The sequence below is a fragment of the Cheilinus undulatus genome, linkage group 4, assembly GCF_018320785.1.
Source record: "Cheilinus undulatus linkage group 4, ASM1832078v1, whole genome shotgun sequence".
In the NCBI taxonomy this organism is placed as follows: Eukaryota; Metazoa; Chordata; class Actinopteri; order Labriformes; family Labridae; genus Cheilinus; species Cheilinus undulatus.
In genome coordinates, this window is record NC_054868.1 from 17,619,704 (window position 1) to 17,634,036 (window position 14,333).

General features: G+C 39.6%; 1 protein-coding gene across 1 annotated transcript; it reads left to right on the forward strand.

Moving 5' to 3' along the window:
* Nucleotides 1-1,118: 1,118 nt before the first annotated feature.
* On the forward strand, nt 1,119-9,096 carry krt98 (keratin 98). Its single transcript, XM_041785914.1, has 8 exons — nt 1,119-5,618; nt 6,232-6,314; nt 6,429-6,585; nt 7,226-7,387; nt 7,491-7,616; nt 8,532-8,752; nt 8,846-8,856; nt 8,966-9,096. Exons 1-8 carry the CDS (start codon nt 5,280-5,282, stop codon nt 9,064-9,066), a joined length of 1,200 nt encoding a protein of 399 aa, XP_041641848.1. The 5' UTR covers nt 1,119-5,279; the 3' UTR covers nt 9,067-9,096.
* The last annotated feature ends 5,237 nt before the right edge of the window (nt 9,097-14,333 follow it).

Consider the following 14,333-nt stretch of genomic DNA (forward strand, 5'->3'; position numbering starts at 1 on the left):
TTTTTAAATGAATAAGTCATCTCAACTTATCAGTTTGAAAACACAAAATCAGGTCTGTGTTTTACATTGGCTCTGCGTGTAATCAAAATAAGACAATCATTTCTTGAAATCCAAGAGCATCAGGGAATTAAACTTTGTCTTGTGCATGACAGGCAGAAATAAATATCATTGTACCAACAAGCACTTTGCATAAAAAATGTCTAAAAATGCACAAGCTTAAAGACTGTGACACTTTATTGACCATGGTGATACAATAGCATTGCAAATCAGACTCCAGAATCTATGCCTGTCATCAGGAAAAACAATCTTGCAAAGCCCCAAACCTCAACCTTTGTGTCAGACCATAAAAACAATTCGGACCAGTCAGCATCATTTTAGGAGAACAGAAGGAGGCAGAAGCTCAGGCTGGATTAAGCTTAAAGCAATGGCTGACACCGGTGTAGCAGTTAGCTTGGATATAGCTATAGTATAGCAGCAGTTTTATCAGTACTGGACCACAATTCTTTATGCAATAAAGAGAAAAGAACAGGCATGCTTTTCATGGCGGAAAAAATTTACAAGCTCTTCTGCTGATCTACTCCGGCATGACCTCCAATTTCCACATACAGTGACCGCACCGCAATCTGCTGGCAAATCATACTGCAGAGCAAATCGCTCCCACTCTAGTCTACCAGAGCAGCTAACAGCAGGCGCTACAGTCCGGCAGCAGCGCTACAACATTACGTTTCATCCTGCAGCGAGAGCAAAGGGTCACCAAGAAGTCAGTGGGTCACAGAGCTACAACGGCGCCATTGACATGGAAAAGTTAACTTTTGAGACTATTTCGTCAAAGAATTTTAAATGAAACCACAGATCCTTTAGGCAAAGATTGACCTTTAAATTTCCTAATGTACTCACCCAGTGGCGGAAGCAATAATATCATGGCCTTAAATCGGAATGGATGATAAATATACCCCAAAAGGTAAAATCGTCCACTGTTGACATACTATTCCTTCGTGATCTTGCGGTTCTCCTGTGATCTCTGCCTGCGGTGCAGAGCTCTAGACATGCTTCCAGTGGGCAAGGTCGCTTGCCTTCGGTCAGACCAAACCTGCAGAGCTTCAGTCCGTGGCGCAGTCGTTCTATGTGGAAATTGCATGTGAGTTTGCGAGCATTACAGGGGTGGGGGGGATTGTTGCAGTATGAGTCGGTGTATTCAACTGCTGCTGGTGGAGCAGTCAGCTTAGATGTAGACACAGTGGCAGTTTAATCAGACCTTGACCACATTTATTTAGAGATTTTTAATCTCAATGAGGTTTTCTCCTGGTTAAATAAAAGTTAAATAAAATAAATAAATGTATTTAAACAAGAGCAAAAAGCCATTCTGAAAGCGTCCCCTATCGAGAGGATATTTTTGCATGTCTCCCAAGAGGCTTCAGCATGTATTTTAGCCACGGATAAGCGTCCCGTTCATTAACTATGGCAGCGCTAGCCTGTATAGCTCAGGTTAGTACTGGAGTGGCGCATGTCTACTCACTCATTAGCATTAAGGTCAACTCAATCATTATACCAGATTAGGTCCTATGTTGACCATTTCTATGTTATTCTTTTTTAAAAACTGACAGCAAATATCTCCTGTTGTGAAGTGAACATGTGAACAACTAACTCACAAAATTTTCTAAAAATCTTAATGAGTGCATATGTGAAACATCTAAATAGTACTCTTTTAACCAGAGAAATTATTTTTCCTCCTCAAGTATTACTACTATGTACTATACGGTATTTTCCCTCGTGTACCCTTCATGTAAAGCTACAACACAACCCACATTTTAGGAATCTCTCATTTAAACCAAAGAGTTCAAGGAGGCGTCTTCCCACATAAATCATTTAATAGCAGACACACGTCAGCAGGCTTAAATGTGTGTTATGAACCTCGAATATGATTTTCCACATAGTGCTGTGTTCAAAGAATCCGACTGTCTGACATTCTTCCGATGCAATCAGACCGTCAGTCACCAACTTGTGAGCATCACCGTGCTTATCAGACAGACTGCTGACTGAGGAGGTGCTGAAATGATTATAGATGAAGGCAGTCAGGCATCTCCCTTGGTTGTTCAAAAGGATCAGAAGAAATAACAACAACGAGGTGATCATTTTCTACCGTCACAGGGACGCGCTTTTGTTATGAGAAGACGACAATGATAACCACCTACCAATTTAACTAGATGGAACACCTGCCAATAAGCCCAGCGGATACTTTCAGAAGTTATGACTAATGTTTGACAGTGTTTTTGATGCAATGCATTGAATGTAAGTCTGAGGCTGGTGTGAGTGCATGTTCACCAGTGAAACAGGTTAAGATAAACAGCGACCAGTCCTTCCTGTCTTGAGAAGGCATCTCACAGAAACCTTAGTTCCTTTCTTATTTATCAGATTTTTGGGTTTCACTCTCTTTGATTTTATCTTCACCATAGATGATCAGATACTTGTTTCCCCTTCAAAAGGAATAAAATAAAAACAGGTTGTGGTGCCTGCAGAATTAAAGGAACCTCAGGTTTCAATTAACTTGATGCCATCAGTGCTTTGACACAGTGACAGGCTATTTTTATGTTTATATTAGAGGAAAGTTAATTTAAAAAGTAAAGATTTACCATGCTGCAAATGCTTAAATAGTGTGTTTACAAATTTTCCATATTGATTAGCATGTTTTGAAAATGTAGTAAAAAAAAAAAAACATTTATACAAATCAAAAATTAACTGTATACAGCCCTGCTGGCATAATGCACAGATTTGCTGAGCTTTAAAGTTTCAAAGCTATACAGATTTGATATTTCACTGCCAGTTCCACACAGAGTCTGATCTGACTTTTTTGATGTTCCAGACATATGCATAAACCTAGTACAAAAATTTAGGAAATGTCCTTACATCTCATAGATTTTCATAACATTCTCAGGTAGAAGATGATGATGATTAAAAAGAATCAGACAACTCAACAGAGCCAGCACTTTCTTTACTACAGCCCTTGTGTTTACTGTGACAAAAGTTAATAACAATCCTGACTAATTTGCACAACAATGTTTCAATTTGCAAATGAAACATTGCATTAAAAAACAGTGAACAAGTGTAAAATCTTAAAGCTGTCCTGCTAATTGTGCTTATTTTACATAAAACATTACCAAGGTTTCACTCACTGAAAAGGCTGGAAAAAAATATTTTAAAGCTCTGTAAGTACTAAAATCACACTGGAAGACCATTTTTTTGCAAAATTTGGACACAAAATCTCTCTGACACCACAGACTTCAGTGGCTGAGGGCTGAATTGACAAATAGGTAACTTTGATTCTTGGTATATATAAAATAGAGAAGATTTTTTAAAAAACAAATCAACGCCAAACGCCCAATGCCCAGACCAAATCTATTTTGTTGCTTACGGAACAAAATGTGAAATCATGCTGTAAAATTGGGACTCCTTTTGGATTTCCTCCCTCTTGAATTGAGCCTCAAGTGAAAATCTGAGCTTCAGTTTTTAACATCTCCAAGAATTCTTCCTTTTTCTTTTGTTGCAGGATGTTCTAACATTTATGAAATGAAGCAAAAGAAAGACTGATTTCATTGTTCAGTGGAGCTTAAGTGTCATTAAAATGAAAACATCATTTTTGTTTTGCATGCAAGATCTAACAACCATTCCACCAAACATTGGGAGTTTACTGAGTTTTACCTGACTGCCTCATTTGTTTTTTTGTTTGCTGCCTCGGCTGGTCACACTGAGGTATCAGAACTTGATGAAGACTTTTTATCATTAAAATCTAATCAAGACGGAACATCCTAAAGTAGTACCAGGAACATTATAATCCCATTGATATGGCATCTTTTTCAGGTCCACAGTCCTAGAGTACAAAAATTGTAACTTGTGTAATTCTAATAAAATTGAAAATACAGTATTTTTCTGATCTTTCTCACTGTTGTTCTTCCCATGACATTTCTAAGAAATACTATCGACATGGCACTGTGCGTTTTGTTGACTTTGTATTTTTCTTTTGAATCTCTGGAAAGAGAGTAGCTATATATAAGGCAGATGGGTTAATAACACTTAATAGGAAAACAAATAAAGTCTTTATTAAAATAATTATTAGACATTAATCATTTGCAACTCCAATTAAAACACATGGCTGATGTTGGGCCAAAACCTGTCCAAAATCCCCACTTTTCAGGGAATTAAAAAATTGCTGTATTTTTCTTTCTTTTTTTTTTTTTAATCAAAATGGTCATAGTCAGCATGTTTTTTAAATTTGTTACAATCCACTGACTGATTCTAAGGGGGACTAAGAGCTCTGATTTGTGAAAAAATATTAAAATCTTTAGAAATGGAGACACAAGGTTTCGTCACCAACATATAAAAAGTTCTCTGCACTCTTAATCTTTTATGATTTTGTAGAGAAAATTCCTATTCTACAGATTAACACCATCCTAGGTTGAATGATAACTAGACAATCCGCCCTCGGTCTCTACTTGTTCTGTTTCAAAAGTTAATAAAAAGTTTTGATGCCATTTGGAACATATCCTTTCTGGGTTTTTTTTGTCACTATTATCTTGAAATCTACCTGTAATCATATCTTCCTTTAAATTATCAACATATGTGTGCAATTGCAATTAATCAATTGCAAAACCTTTTATTAATTATACACCACTAATACTTAGGCTATATTTTATAAATATTAAATAACATAGGCTTGAGGATCTTTCCTAAAAGTCTGTGTGGATTAAAATACCCTAAGCTATCTTAGAAATGCCTTGTGTTAAAACTTTGGCCACATGTTTCACTGAGGTGAAATTGTCGCTGGTATGTGCCATTTCTGTCACTGCTGTGAGTGAAGGTTTTAAAAGAGAGCTGCACACAGCTTTCCTCTATTGAAATGAATTATTTGAAACCATATGTATGTTTGGGTCTCTGGACTAAACTATGAACAAAAAAAATTTAAACAGCTAAAGGTGAAAATGTTAAACCTGAGACTATTCAAAGAATGCATTTTCTTTGATAAAGCATAAAATGTAGAATCACGAGTTCTACCTGAAAAAGGTGGATAAACCCCTACCCACCCGTCACCACACCCATGCCGATGGAGAGACTGCAAAGAGGAGTAGGGGGGAAACCTGCTGGCCGCATTCTTCTCTTTCACTGCTCCTCCTGGCCCATCCCACTCTGCTGTGTGTGGCGCCTATATAACAAGGGAGGCCAAAGTGAGACCTACAACTGCAGATCCACTCCAGTTATCCTACCTGGTCAACATCCAGACCTCCAGCATGTCTTTCAGCAGCAGATCCTACGGTCAGAAGACCATGAGCGTCTATGGTGGAGCAGGCGGCCACGGCACCCGCATCTCTACCTCCCAGATGAACTATGGTGCATCCCCAAGAGGCTTCAACCTGTCTGATGGCCTGGACCTCCACGTTGGTGCCAACGAGAAGGCCACCATGCAGAACCTGAACGACCGCCTGGCCTCCTACCTGGAGAAGGTGCGCACCCTGGAGAAGGAGAATGACCGCCTGGACAAGCAGATCAGAGACTGGTACCAGACCAGAACTGTTATCAGCCATGACTACACCCGTTACTTCGTCATCATTGATGACCTGAAGGACAAGGTAAGAGAAAAACACATAAGAGTGACGCCTGGTTTAAACTTTCAGGATGAGAGTGTGGGGTTAAGCTACTTATGTTTCATTCTGTGTTTTCACATTCAAATAAGAGTTAGAGCACCAGAAAACCCAGCAGTGACATAAAGAGCAGAGGCAGGACTTCCTATCAGGATGCACAAACGCATAGCGTAAATGCTTACTGTCATATCTGTCATACCAGATTCATTCCTGTGCATCACATCCTGTTGTCACTGCAGTATTAGTAGGACAGACACTGGGTTTAGATTTACAGTTGATATATTTTTACACATTAATACATCTAGCTTACCATAAAAGCTAGAATTCAAGAAGTTAAACCAGTGAGAATGCCTCCTGTGAGGTTAATTATCAAATTGAGAGACATCCATCCTCAGTTCATTTGTAACAGCTCTTTACTAAGAGTTTAAATTTGATAAGTATCAACGCCTCAATCAACATGAAAAGTTGTTTTAAAAAATACATGCAAATCCATGTCAGTTTCTAAAAAAATCACATTTCTCCGTTACTTTGGGTGGTAAACTGTATGGTAAAAACAGACAGCACTCTGCTTTTTCTGACTTGTCTTATTTTTCCTCCTTAGATCCGTATCGCCTCCAGGCTCAACGCCAAGACCATCCTGGACATTGACAATGCAAAATTGGCTGCTGATGATTTCAAAATGAAGTGAGTGTATTCTCTGTGTCCTTTTGCTTTATTACATGAACTTCAGAGTGTGAGCTCGAGTCTAAGTGGTGACTTCTAATCTAACCCACCATCTGACCTGCCTGCTTCCCTCAGGTATGAGAACGAGCTGGCAATGAGAATGGCAGTGGAGGCAGATATTGCTGGACTGAAGAGGGTGCTGGATGAGATGAACCTGGCCAGGATGGATCTGGAGAGCCAGTATGAGGCCCTGAAAGACGAGCTCATCATGCTGAAGAAGAATCACGAAGAGGTGAGGAGTGCTGCACCCATTTAAGTAATGCATGGTTTGTTTATGGCAGTTTGAAAGACGCTAAACTGCAAACCTAACATCTGTCAACACTCTAGATACACTCCTACATTCAGGCCAACACCCACTCCGTGTATGTGCATGACCTGAAAGTCTGTTACTAGGTTGGTGATTAATTGAATGTATCATCATTCATCTTTTCAGCAGCAGACAGTTAAACACTGCAGCTATTCACTGTGAGATAGAGTTGTCACCATTCATAACAGCCACCTATTGTGGCCTTACCTGGTCACTATTTAGACAAAAAAAATCTCCTTATCTTTACATCTGGTAACAACGAGGAAATCCAATGTTAGCTTAAGCTTTTAAAAACAGGTCTGTCGCCTTCTCCTTTTCCTAGAACTGCCCCTCCTCTCTCTGCACACTTCCTTCAATTCTTCTTCCATTTTTCCTCCATTAGCTCATTGCTGCTGTTGATTGACTCAAACACGCTTTGGCACACTGACCCCTCCACACCCATACACGCACACAAAACTTTAAGTGTTGCACAAATTAAGAAATTTGCCACAGAAAAATTATCAAAAAAGTTTCAAGTGAATGCAACTCAGTGACTGACTGCACTGTTGATGTTTGACCCCTGCAGGAGATGATTCTGCTCAGGAGTCAGATGGGCGGACAGGTCAATGTGGCAGTGGACGCTTCTCCCTCCGTAGACCTTAACAAGACCATGTCAGAGATCAGGGAACACTACGAGGGTGTCATTGGCAAGAACCGCAAGGAACTCGAGTCGTGGTACCAGAACAAGGTGAGAAGATGGGGCTGTGGCGAATACATCATGAATACATTATGTCTGTGATCTGATGTGGGTGAAGGACAAAACAGATCATGCTATTTCATGAATTTTCCAGATCGCTGCAGTTGAACAAGAGGTCATCACACAAACAGAGACCCTGACAACATCCCGCACAGAGATTAAGGACCTGAAGAGCACCCTCCAGAGGCTTCAGATTGAACTGCAGTCCCATATGAGCATGGTATGTACCTTTTTCGTTTTGGCGGCTAATGTAAAATTTAATAATATACACTAGTTGGGGAGCAGAGTTTGATTTAGTTTTAGTCGACAACAATTTAAAACATTTTAGTCCAGTATTGGTCAAAGAGAGACCTTACATGCTAGTCTTTACTTTAAGTCAAGATGCTGTTTTTTTTTTAAGATGTGTCCCAAACTTTCTTTTGCCACAGAGCTTTTATGTATTTATTTATTTATAACAGACTGTAGCCATAGGCTCATTTCTATCTGTCTGTTTCCATTCATGAGGCTAAGCTGGATGGTAACTGGCTTCAGACTATAGCTGCACCATTAGCATTCATACAAGCTAGCTAGCAAGTATTTCAAAGGTGCATTTTCATTAGCAAAAACAAAAGAACTTAAATACAAACTTACTTCCTCACTTTCAACAGCAGGTGTTCTATCTTCATCTAAATTTACACTGAGCTAGGCTAGTCCTTTTACTGTGCTAAGCTTTATGCTAACTGGTTTGGGGCTGTAGATTTAAAGTCAGGATTAAAATACAGGGAGTGCAATCAGTCTTGGAAGCTAACTGGCACTACATACTAGCTACACACTTGCACCAACACACTTTCAAGCATGTTTGGGCCGATTTTTTTTGTTTTTACTTTTAGACAAAGTCAAGCTAACCATTTCACTAGTCTTAATGCTAAGCTATAGGCTAACTGAGCTAGAGGTGTAGATTTAAAGATAGGTTTCAAATACAGGGAGTGGCCTTCATCTTAGAAGCTAAATAACACACAAATAGCCTAAAGCTACATTTAAATAAATAGGGTACCACTACAGATTTTTCTGAAACAGCTTATTCCAGCATTAAATAACATCTTTTGAATTAAAATCAATGCACCCACCTAACAACCTCTTCCTCTCATCACAACAGAAAGCATCTTTGGAGGGCACCCTAGCAGAAACTCAGGCCCGTTATGCTGCACAGCTAGCAAGTCTCCAGAGCATGGTCACAGGCCTGGAGGCTCAGCTGTCCCAGCTGCACGCCAACATTGCCAGCAACAAGCAGGAATACGACATGCTGCTGGACCTCAAGACCCGGCTGGAGATGGAGATCGCCGAGTACAGGAGGCTGTTGGATGGGGAGGATGACAGGTGGGGACCAACAGAGTCAAATTAAAACATTTTACAAAAAGAAGTCACTTTTGAGACTAATTCTCCCTTTTTTCTTTTTCTTGTCCTCAACAGTACAAAACAAGGTAAGCCATTTCTCTAATATCATGATCAATTGACTGCCATGTCATTTTTGATAATTTTTTAAAGATATGGAGTGATTTGCTTCTGATTGCTGTTTGTTTTTTTCCTTAGTGGTCACAAAGGTCATCACAGTGGTGCAGACAGTTGTGGATGGAAAGGTGGTGGAGAGCAGCAAGACCGTTGATGTGGACGTGGATGAGATTGAGGGATAAACTGCTAGGAACATCAAAAATCAATAAAGATCATGCAGTTGACTTAAAACTATTTTGTGTTGTGTTACTTTAAAATGAAAACAATCTCCTCTGATGAATAATGAACGATATTTTACGACACAAAATGAATATGGTCACTGATAACGTAAAATTAATTATCAAGACGCTGTAAAATCAATCAAGGACAAACTGTGGGAGGATTAATATGCAATTCTAGACTTATGGAGCTTTTTTTAATGGCAAAATGTAATTCTGTCTTAGTTCTCTGACAATCAAGGTTTTCAGCAAGCAATCTTTAAAAACAAACTAAGGCTATCAGCATCTCACTGTAGCTATACAGTGATGAAAACTTGAATTTTCTTTGGGATCAATAAAGTATCTATCCATCAGCTATCTCTATCTAAAACAAGTCCATCACAGGTCCTTAAAGGTCACATATTTTACCCCTTTAAGACACGTTTATATTGGTCTCAGAGGTCCCCAAATATGCCTGTTACTGCCCTGTCTGACCCACCCCTGACACCGCCCCCTCAGGAAATGGACGTGGCTTAACGGCTGTGGCTCTCCTGATCCACCTCTTACCTGCCAGCTGTGAGGAGTATCTTTCTTTCAAGTGGGGAGAGCCAATCGGACCTGGGGGTGGTGCTAACTCCCCACATGAAGTCATGAGGGGAAATCTGAGAACAGCTTGTTTCAGGACACATTTTCTGAAAAGTGGAGAAAGAGATGGGTGGAGGGAATAGATTTTCTGGTACTTGGGATTGCAGACAGGCCAGGGACATATATTATTGCTAGAAAAGCCTGAAAAAGGGAGTTTTGTATATGTGGCCTTTAATGGCTCATTTCACTTTAAAAACTCACAGACAGCTCAGTCACACCTTTTTAATGATCTCTTATTTCATTTTCAATCCATGGCAATTTCTTTCTCTGTGGTTCAGTTCAAAGTAAAATCTTGGATTGACCTCTAAAAGCAGGCCTGTGTCCAAAAAGGAAGTCAATTATCCTGAGTTTAAGACAGTAGAAAACTCCAACATGATTTAAAAACATTAAAATGCAAATAGTGGAATTTTGAAATACAATAAAAGGGTGTGATTAATCTCGATTAATTATTGATTTGGATTAAAAATGTTACACTTTCGACAGCCCTAAAAAGAACACTGCATCACTCAAATATCAAAGTAAATAAGAAGTCCCTGGCACAGGCGGACTTTACTATTAGGCAAACCAGGCATTTGCCTGGAGCCCCGGGGCCCATAAAATGCCCCCTTCCCTTGTATTTTGGTTATTCATTGTGTTTTTACGAAAATCTCTTCACAAAAATAGCATCGGAGTGCCTAATTTTATCAATAACTCCTGTCTTGACGGAGTCTGTCTGCCCTCCCACCCCTCTCCAGTCTGCACTACATGAAATATTCCATAATGCACCTCATGGCACTGCGCAGCACGGAAATGATTCGAGCGACAACAGCGGGAAGATAGAGAATTTAACGAAAGTGGATGTTAGATAAAGAAGAAGAGAGAGAACGGGGCCTGACATTTACACCCGCCAACTAATGTGGGTGGATTTCGGCCGTGGCGGGTAGCAGCGTGACTCTAACTAGCCACGATGGCGGCTTGAATTTATCAGTGTCACAACTAATGCTTCACCCTAAAGTGCATGTCTGTTTGCCCTTATGATTTAGGCTTACAGAGAGGCCGTTCAGCACATAAAGGCTCAAATTCCCCTCCAAAATAACTGAAAAGGGGCTTGTTTCTTTATCCATTCATGCGTTTTTACGCAGCGCCAAGGGCGTTGATACTGTGTGATGCACATAAATGCGACAACAACAGACAGTTTAATGTTCTCTAAATGTGAGGTTCATGCACTCATCTATAATTTAAACAGATATTTCAATTAATTTTAGACACACATATGAAAACATTTCCACCTTACAGTTTAAAGGAGAATAGAGAGGAGGACAGGGCATGTTTGACACTCAACATTCTCTAGTGGAGATTTGTCAGAGTGAAAATTAGAGATTTTCTTGTAATCTGCCATAGTTTTTTCTAATAAACAGCCAATTAACAGTATTTTAATATTAGCATAAACTTAATATCCATTGAAGAAAATATAAAAATCAAAGAGTCTTGAGGAGAGGATAGACTGAAGCAAAAGACAAAAGCACTCAGAATATGAAAAAAGCACAGAGGAGAGATGAAATCAAAATGGAGAGAGAGAGAGAGAGAGATAGGAGATATAAGGATAGGACATAGAAGAGAAGAGAGATTAAAGCAAAAGACAGGAGACAAAAGAACAGAGAATATGAAATATGTACAGAGGAGAGATGAAGACGAGAGAACAAGAGAGAGCACATATAAGGACAAAGACAAAGAGAGAGAGGAGAGATGAAGACAAAACAGAGAGAGAGAGATAGGAGATATAAGGACAGGGCAAAGAAGAGAAGATAGACTGAAGCAAAAGACAGAAGACAAAAGAACACAGAGAATATGAAATATGCACAGAGAGATGAAGACAAGAGAGAGCAAATATAAGGACAAAGACAGAGAGAGAGGAGATGAAGACAAACACATTCAGAAACAGGAGAGGAAGATAAAAGCCCAGTAAGATAGGAGAAACAAAAAGTGAGACTAAAGAGCAAGAGAAGTTGGTGCAAAGAAAAAGTTAACATTTTAACCCTTTAAAGCCTGATACCTCAAATAATAGCCAGAAATGTGGGAATGAGACGTTTATTTAACTGAAATCCAGAAAAAAAAATAAGGCCATACAATTTCACATGTACATTTTTTCTTCCACATTTGATACATTAGGAATTGTTTGAAATTGATAATCCATTGGAGGGCATTTCTATCATTTTTATGCTTGTATAAAAAGTTTTTTTAGGAAATTGTTAATCATTTTGATTAAATAGAGGTATCAAAAAAGTGCGTATCAAATATTATACAATTGGCTTTAAAGGGTTAAAATGATATGTTTAATACTTTTGTGTCATAGAACACAGGACCACCATCAACCTACTGCCACTCTCTGGAAAACCAAGGTAAATGATGGGAAGTTTCACAGTACATTAGACTGATAGATGTGGTGGGGGCCCCAAATGACTGTTTGCCTGGAGCCCCTAAATGGCTAAGTTCGCTCCGGTTGACAGGTCTGCCAAAACTGCTACTGTATTATCTGACAGCTAATTGAAGAGTTCCTGTTGCCTGGGGGTAAACAACAGTAAGAGAGTGTGTTAAGGTGTGGCATGTTAGTAACCTTGCAAAGCTAATGGATTGGCCAGACATGACTGTCCTCAGACAGATCCATTTAGCAAAGCTTCAGTCTTAAACATTGGTGCCTGGTCTGAGAATGAATGGACCACTGTGGCAGAGGTAGGGACTCGACTCCGCAACTTGGACTCGAGTCGCACTTAAGTCGCACAAATCAGTGACATGAGACTTGACTTGGACTCGTGCGCAAAAGACTCGCGACTCGATCTCTTGTCCCCCTGTCACTCTTTTTCCCTTTCCTTCCCTTCTCTTTGACGGTTTGTGCACCTTTTGTGGTTTGTGCGCCTGCATATGACACACGAACATGACGCACGCTAACATGTTGGTTGTGCAGATTGCAGACTTCAGACATTAGTCTGTTGAGGGCAACAGTTTCAGAATACCTAAATTCTTTTCTCCTGCATTAAAGCTCCTCTCCACAGAGGATCAGCATCAGCGCTGTATGTGTGTGCGCTCCAGCTGTGTGTCTCTGTGTTGCCCGTGTGAGCCATAGGTGTGCGCAATGTTAAAATATTATTTGGTTAATAATTCCCTTTATATCATATGTTTGTGGGGAACAAATTAATGTCAGAATCACTGCATAGCTGCTTATTGATAATGAACGGTGATAAAAGACGATAGGAACATTATAACTTTAAATACGGTTCATGGAGGCAGTGAGAAATGGAGACAGACAGATAAGAGACTGTAACAGATAAATCATAACTAAGGAGTCCAAGAGATTTCAGCTGAATAAAGTGAAATTTTGCTTGATTTTACCCATATAAAAAATTTACTCCACAAATGATGACAGAAGTTTATGAAGGAGAATGGAGAAATAGTCAGCAAAGTCTGTTGAAGATTTGTCTGAGTGAGAATTAGAAATGATCATTGAGTTTTTATTTTTATTGTTTTTCAGAATAAACAGTTCATTAACAGTTAATGTTTTTGTGTTAGTATAAAGTTACTACCATTAAAGAAATATATCTGACAAATAAGAACATTTAAAGGGGCTCTATGCAAGATTTAGAAAAATATCAGTGTAGCGACACCGCCGGCCATTAGGCGAACTACAAGACTATTGTGTTGCTCGTCCACGGCAGCATGCTCCTTGCTCATGAACGAGCCTCTGGTTTATCAGCTGATACACACGCAGACCAAGGTGATTTACCGCATCGTGTATACACAGAGGAGGTAAGTGAAGTAACACTTAAAAGTTTCACCCACTAAAAATGAAAATGAATAAAGCATATTTGAATCTCTAGTGCGGACACGGGACAAAGGCTATTAAGAAAAAGACGATATTTTCGCGACCATTTCTATGAATGAACAACTTAGCGAGTTAGTGCAGCACTGACCAATTTAATTGTCTTTTTACGTGTGTAATGTGTGATGTGTATTGAATGGAATGCGTTTTAGAGCAGAAGCAACAGGGCTAACGTTGCTTAGCTCTAATAATGGTGCCTTGACCACAAATATCAGATAGCTGACATTATGTGTTGAAGATATTTTACAAACTAAGTATCAAAACATAAACTCAGTAAGTTGAGTCCAGTGCCAGGAAGCAAGAAAAAGATTAAATATTATCCGGAAAACACTAAATGAGTAACGTGACATTCTAGTTGTTTGGATAGCATCTTTGTAAGCAAGCTAACGTGATGTAGCGTATTTTATACAACATAAAACACTACATTGTATTTCATGGTCCAGAGTGATGCTTTACCTTTTCCACAGAAAGACGGCCATCTCTGGATAGGTATTTATCCCGAGCGCCGAGCGTAGCTCCCTCTATTTCTCAAATGATCCATCGATATTTATCCTCCATTTCCCCCCTGCGTCGGTCACACTCTCTTTTAACTCGACGGGCTTCAGCAGATAAAACTGTCTTAGTTTTTTATGTTTTCGAGGAGTTTGTGTGGGTGTTTGGGCTGAGCCAGCCGGTCGTTTACTTGCGGAAGCAGCCTTCTCCATTCAACACGCCGTTGTCAGGTATAAACAGAGCAACGGGGTGCGCGCATTAC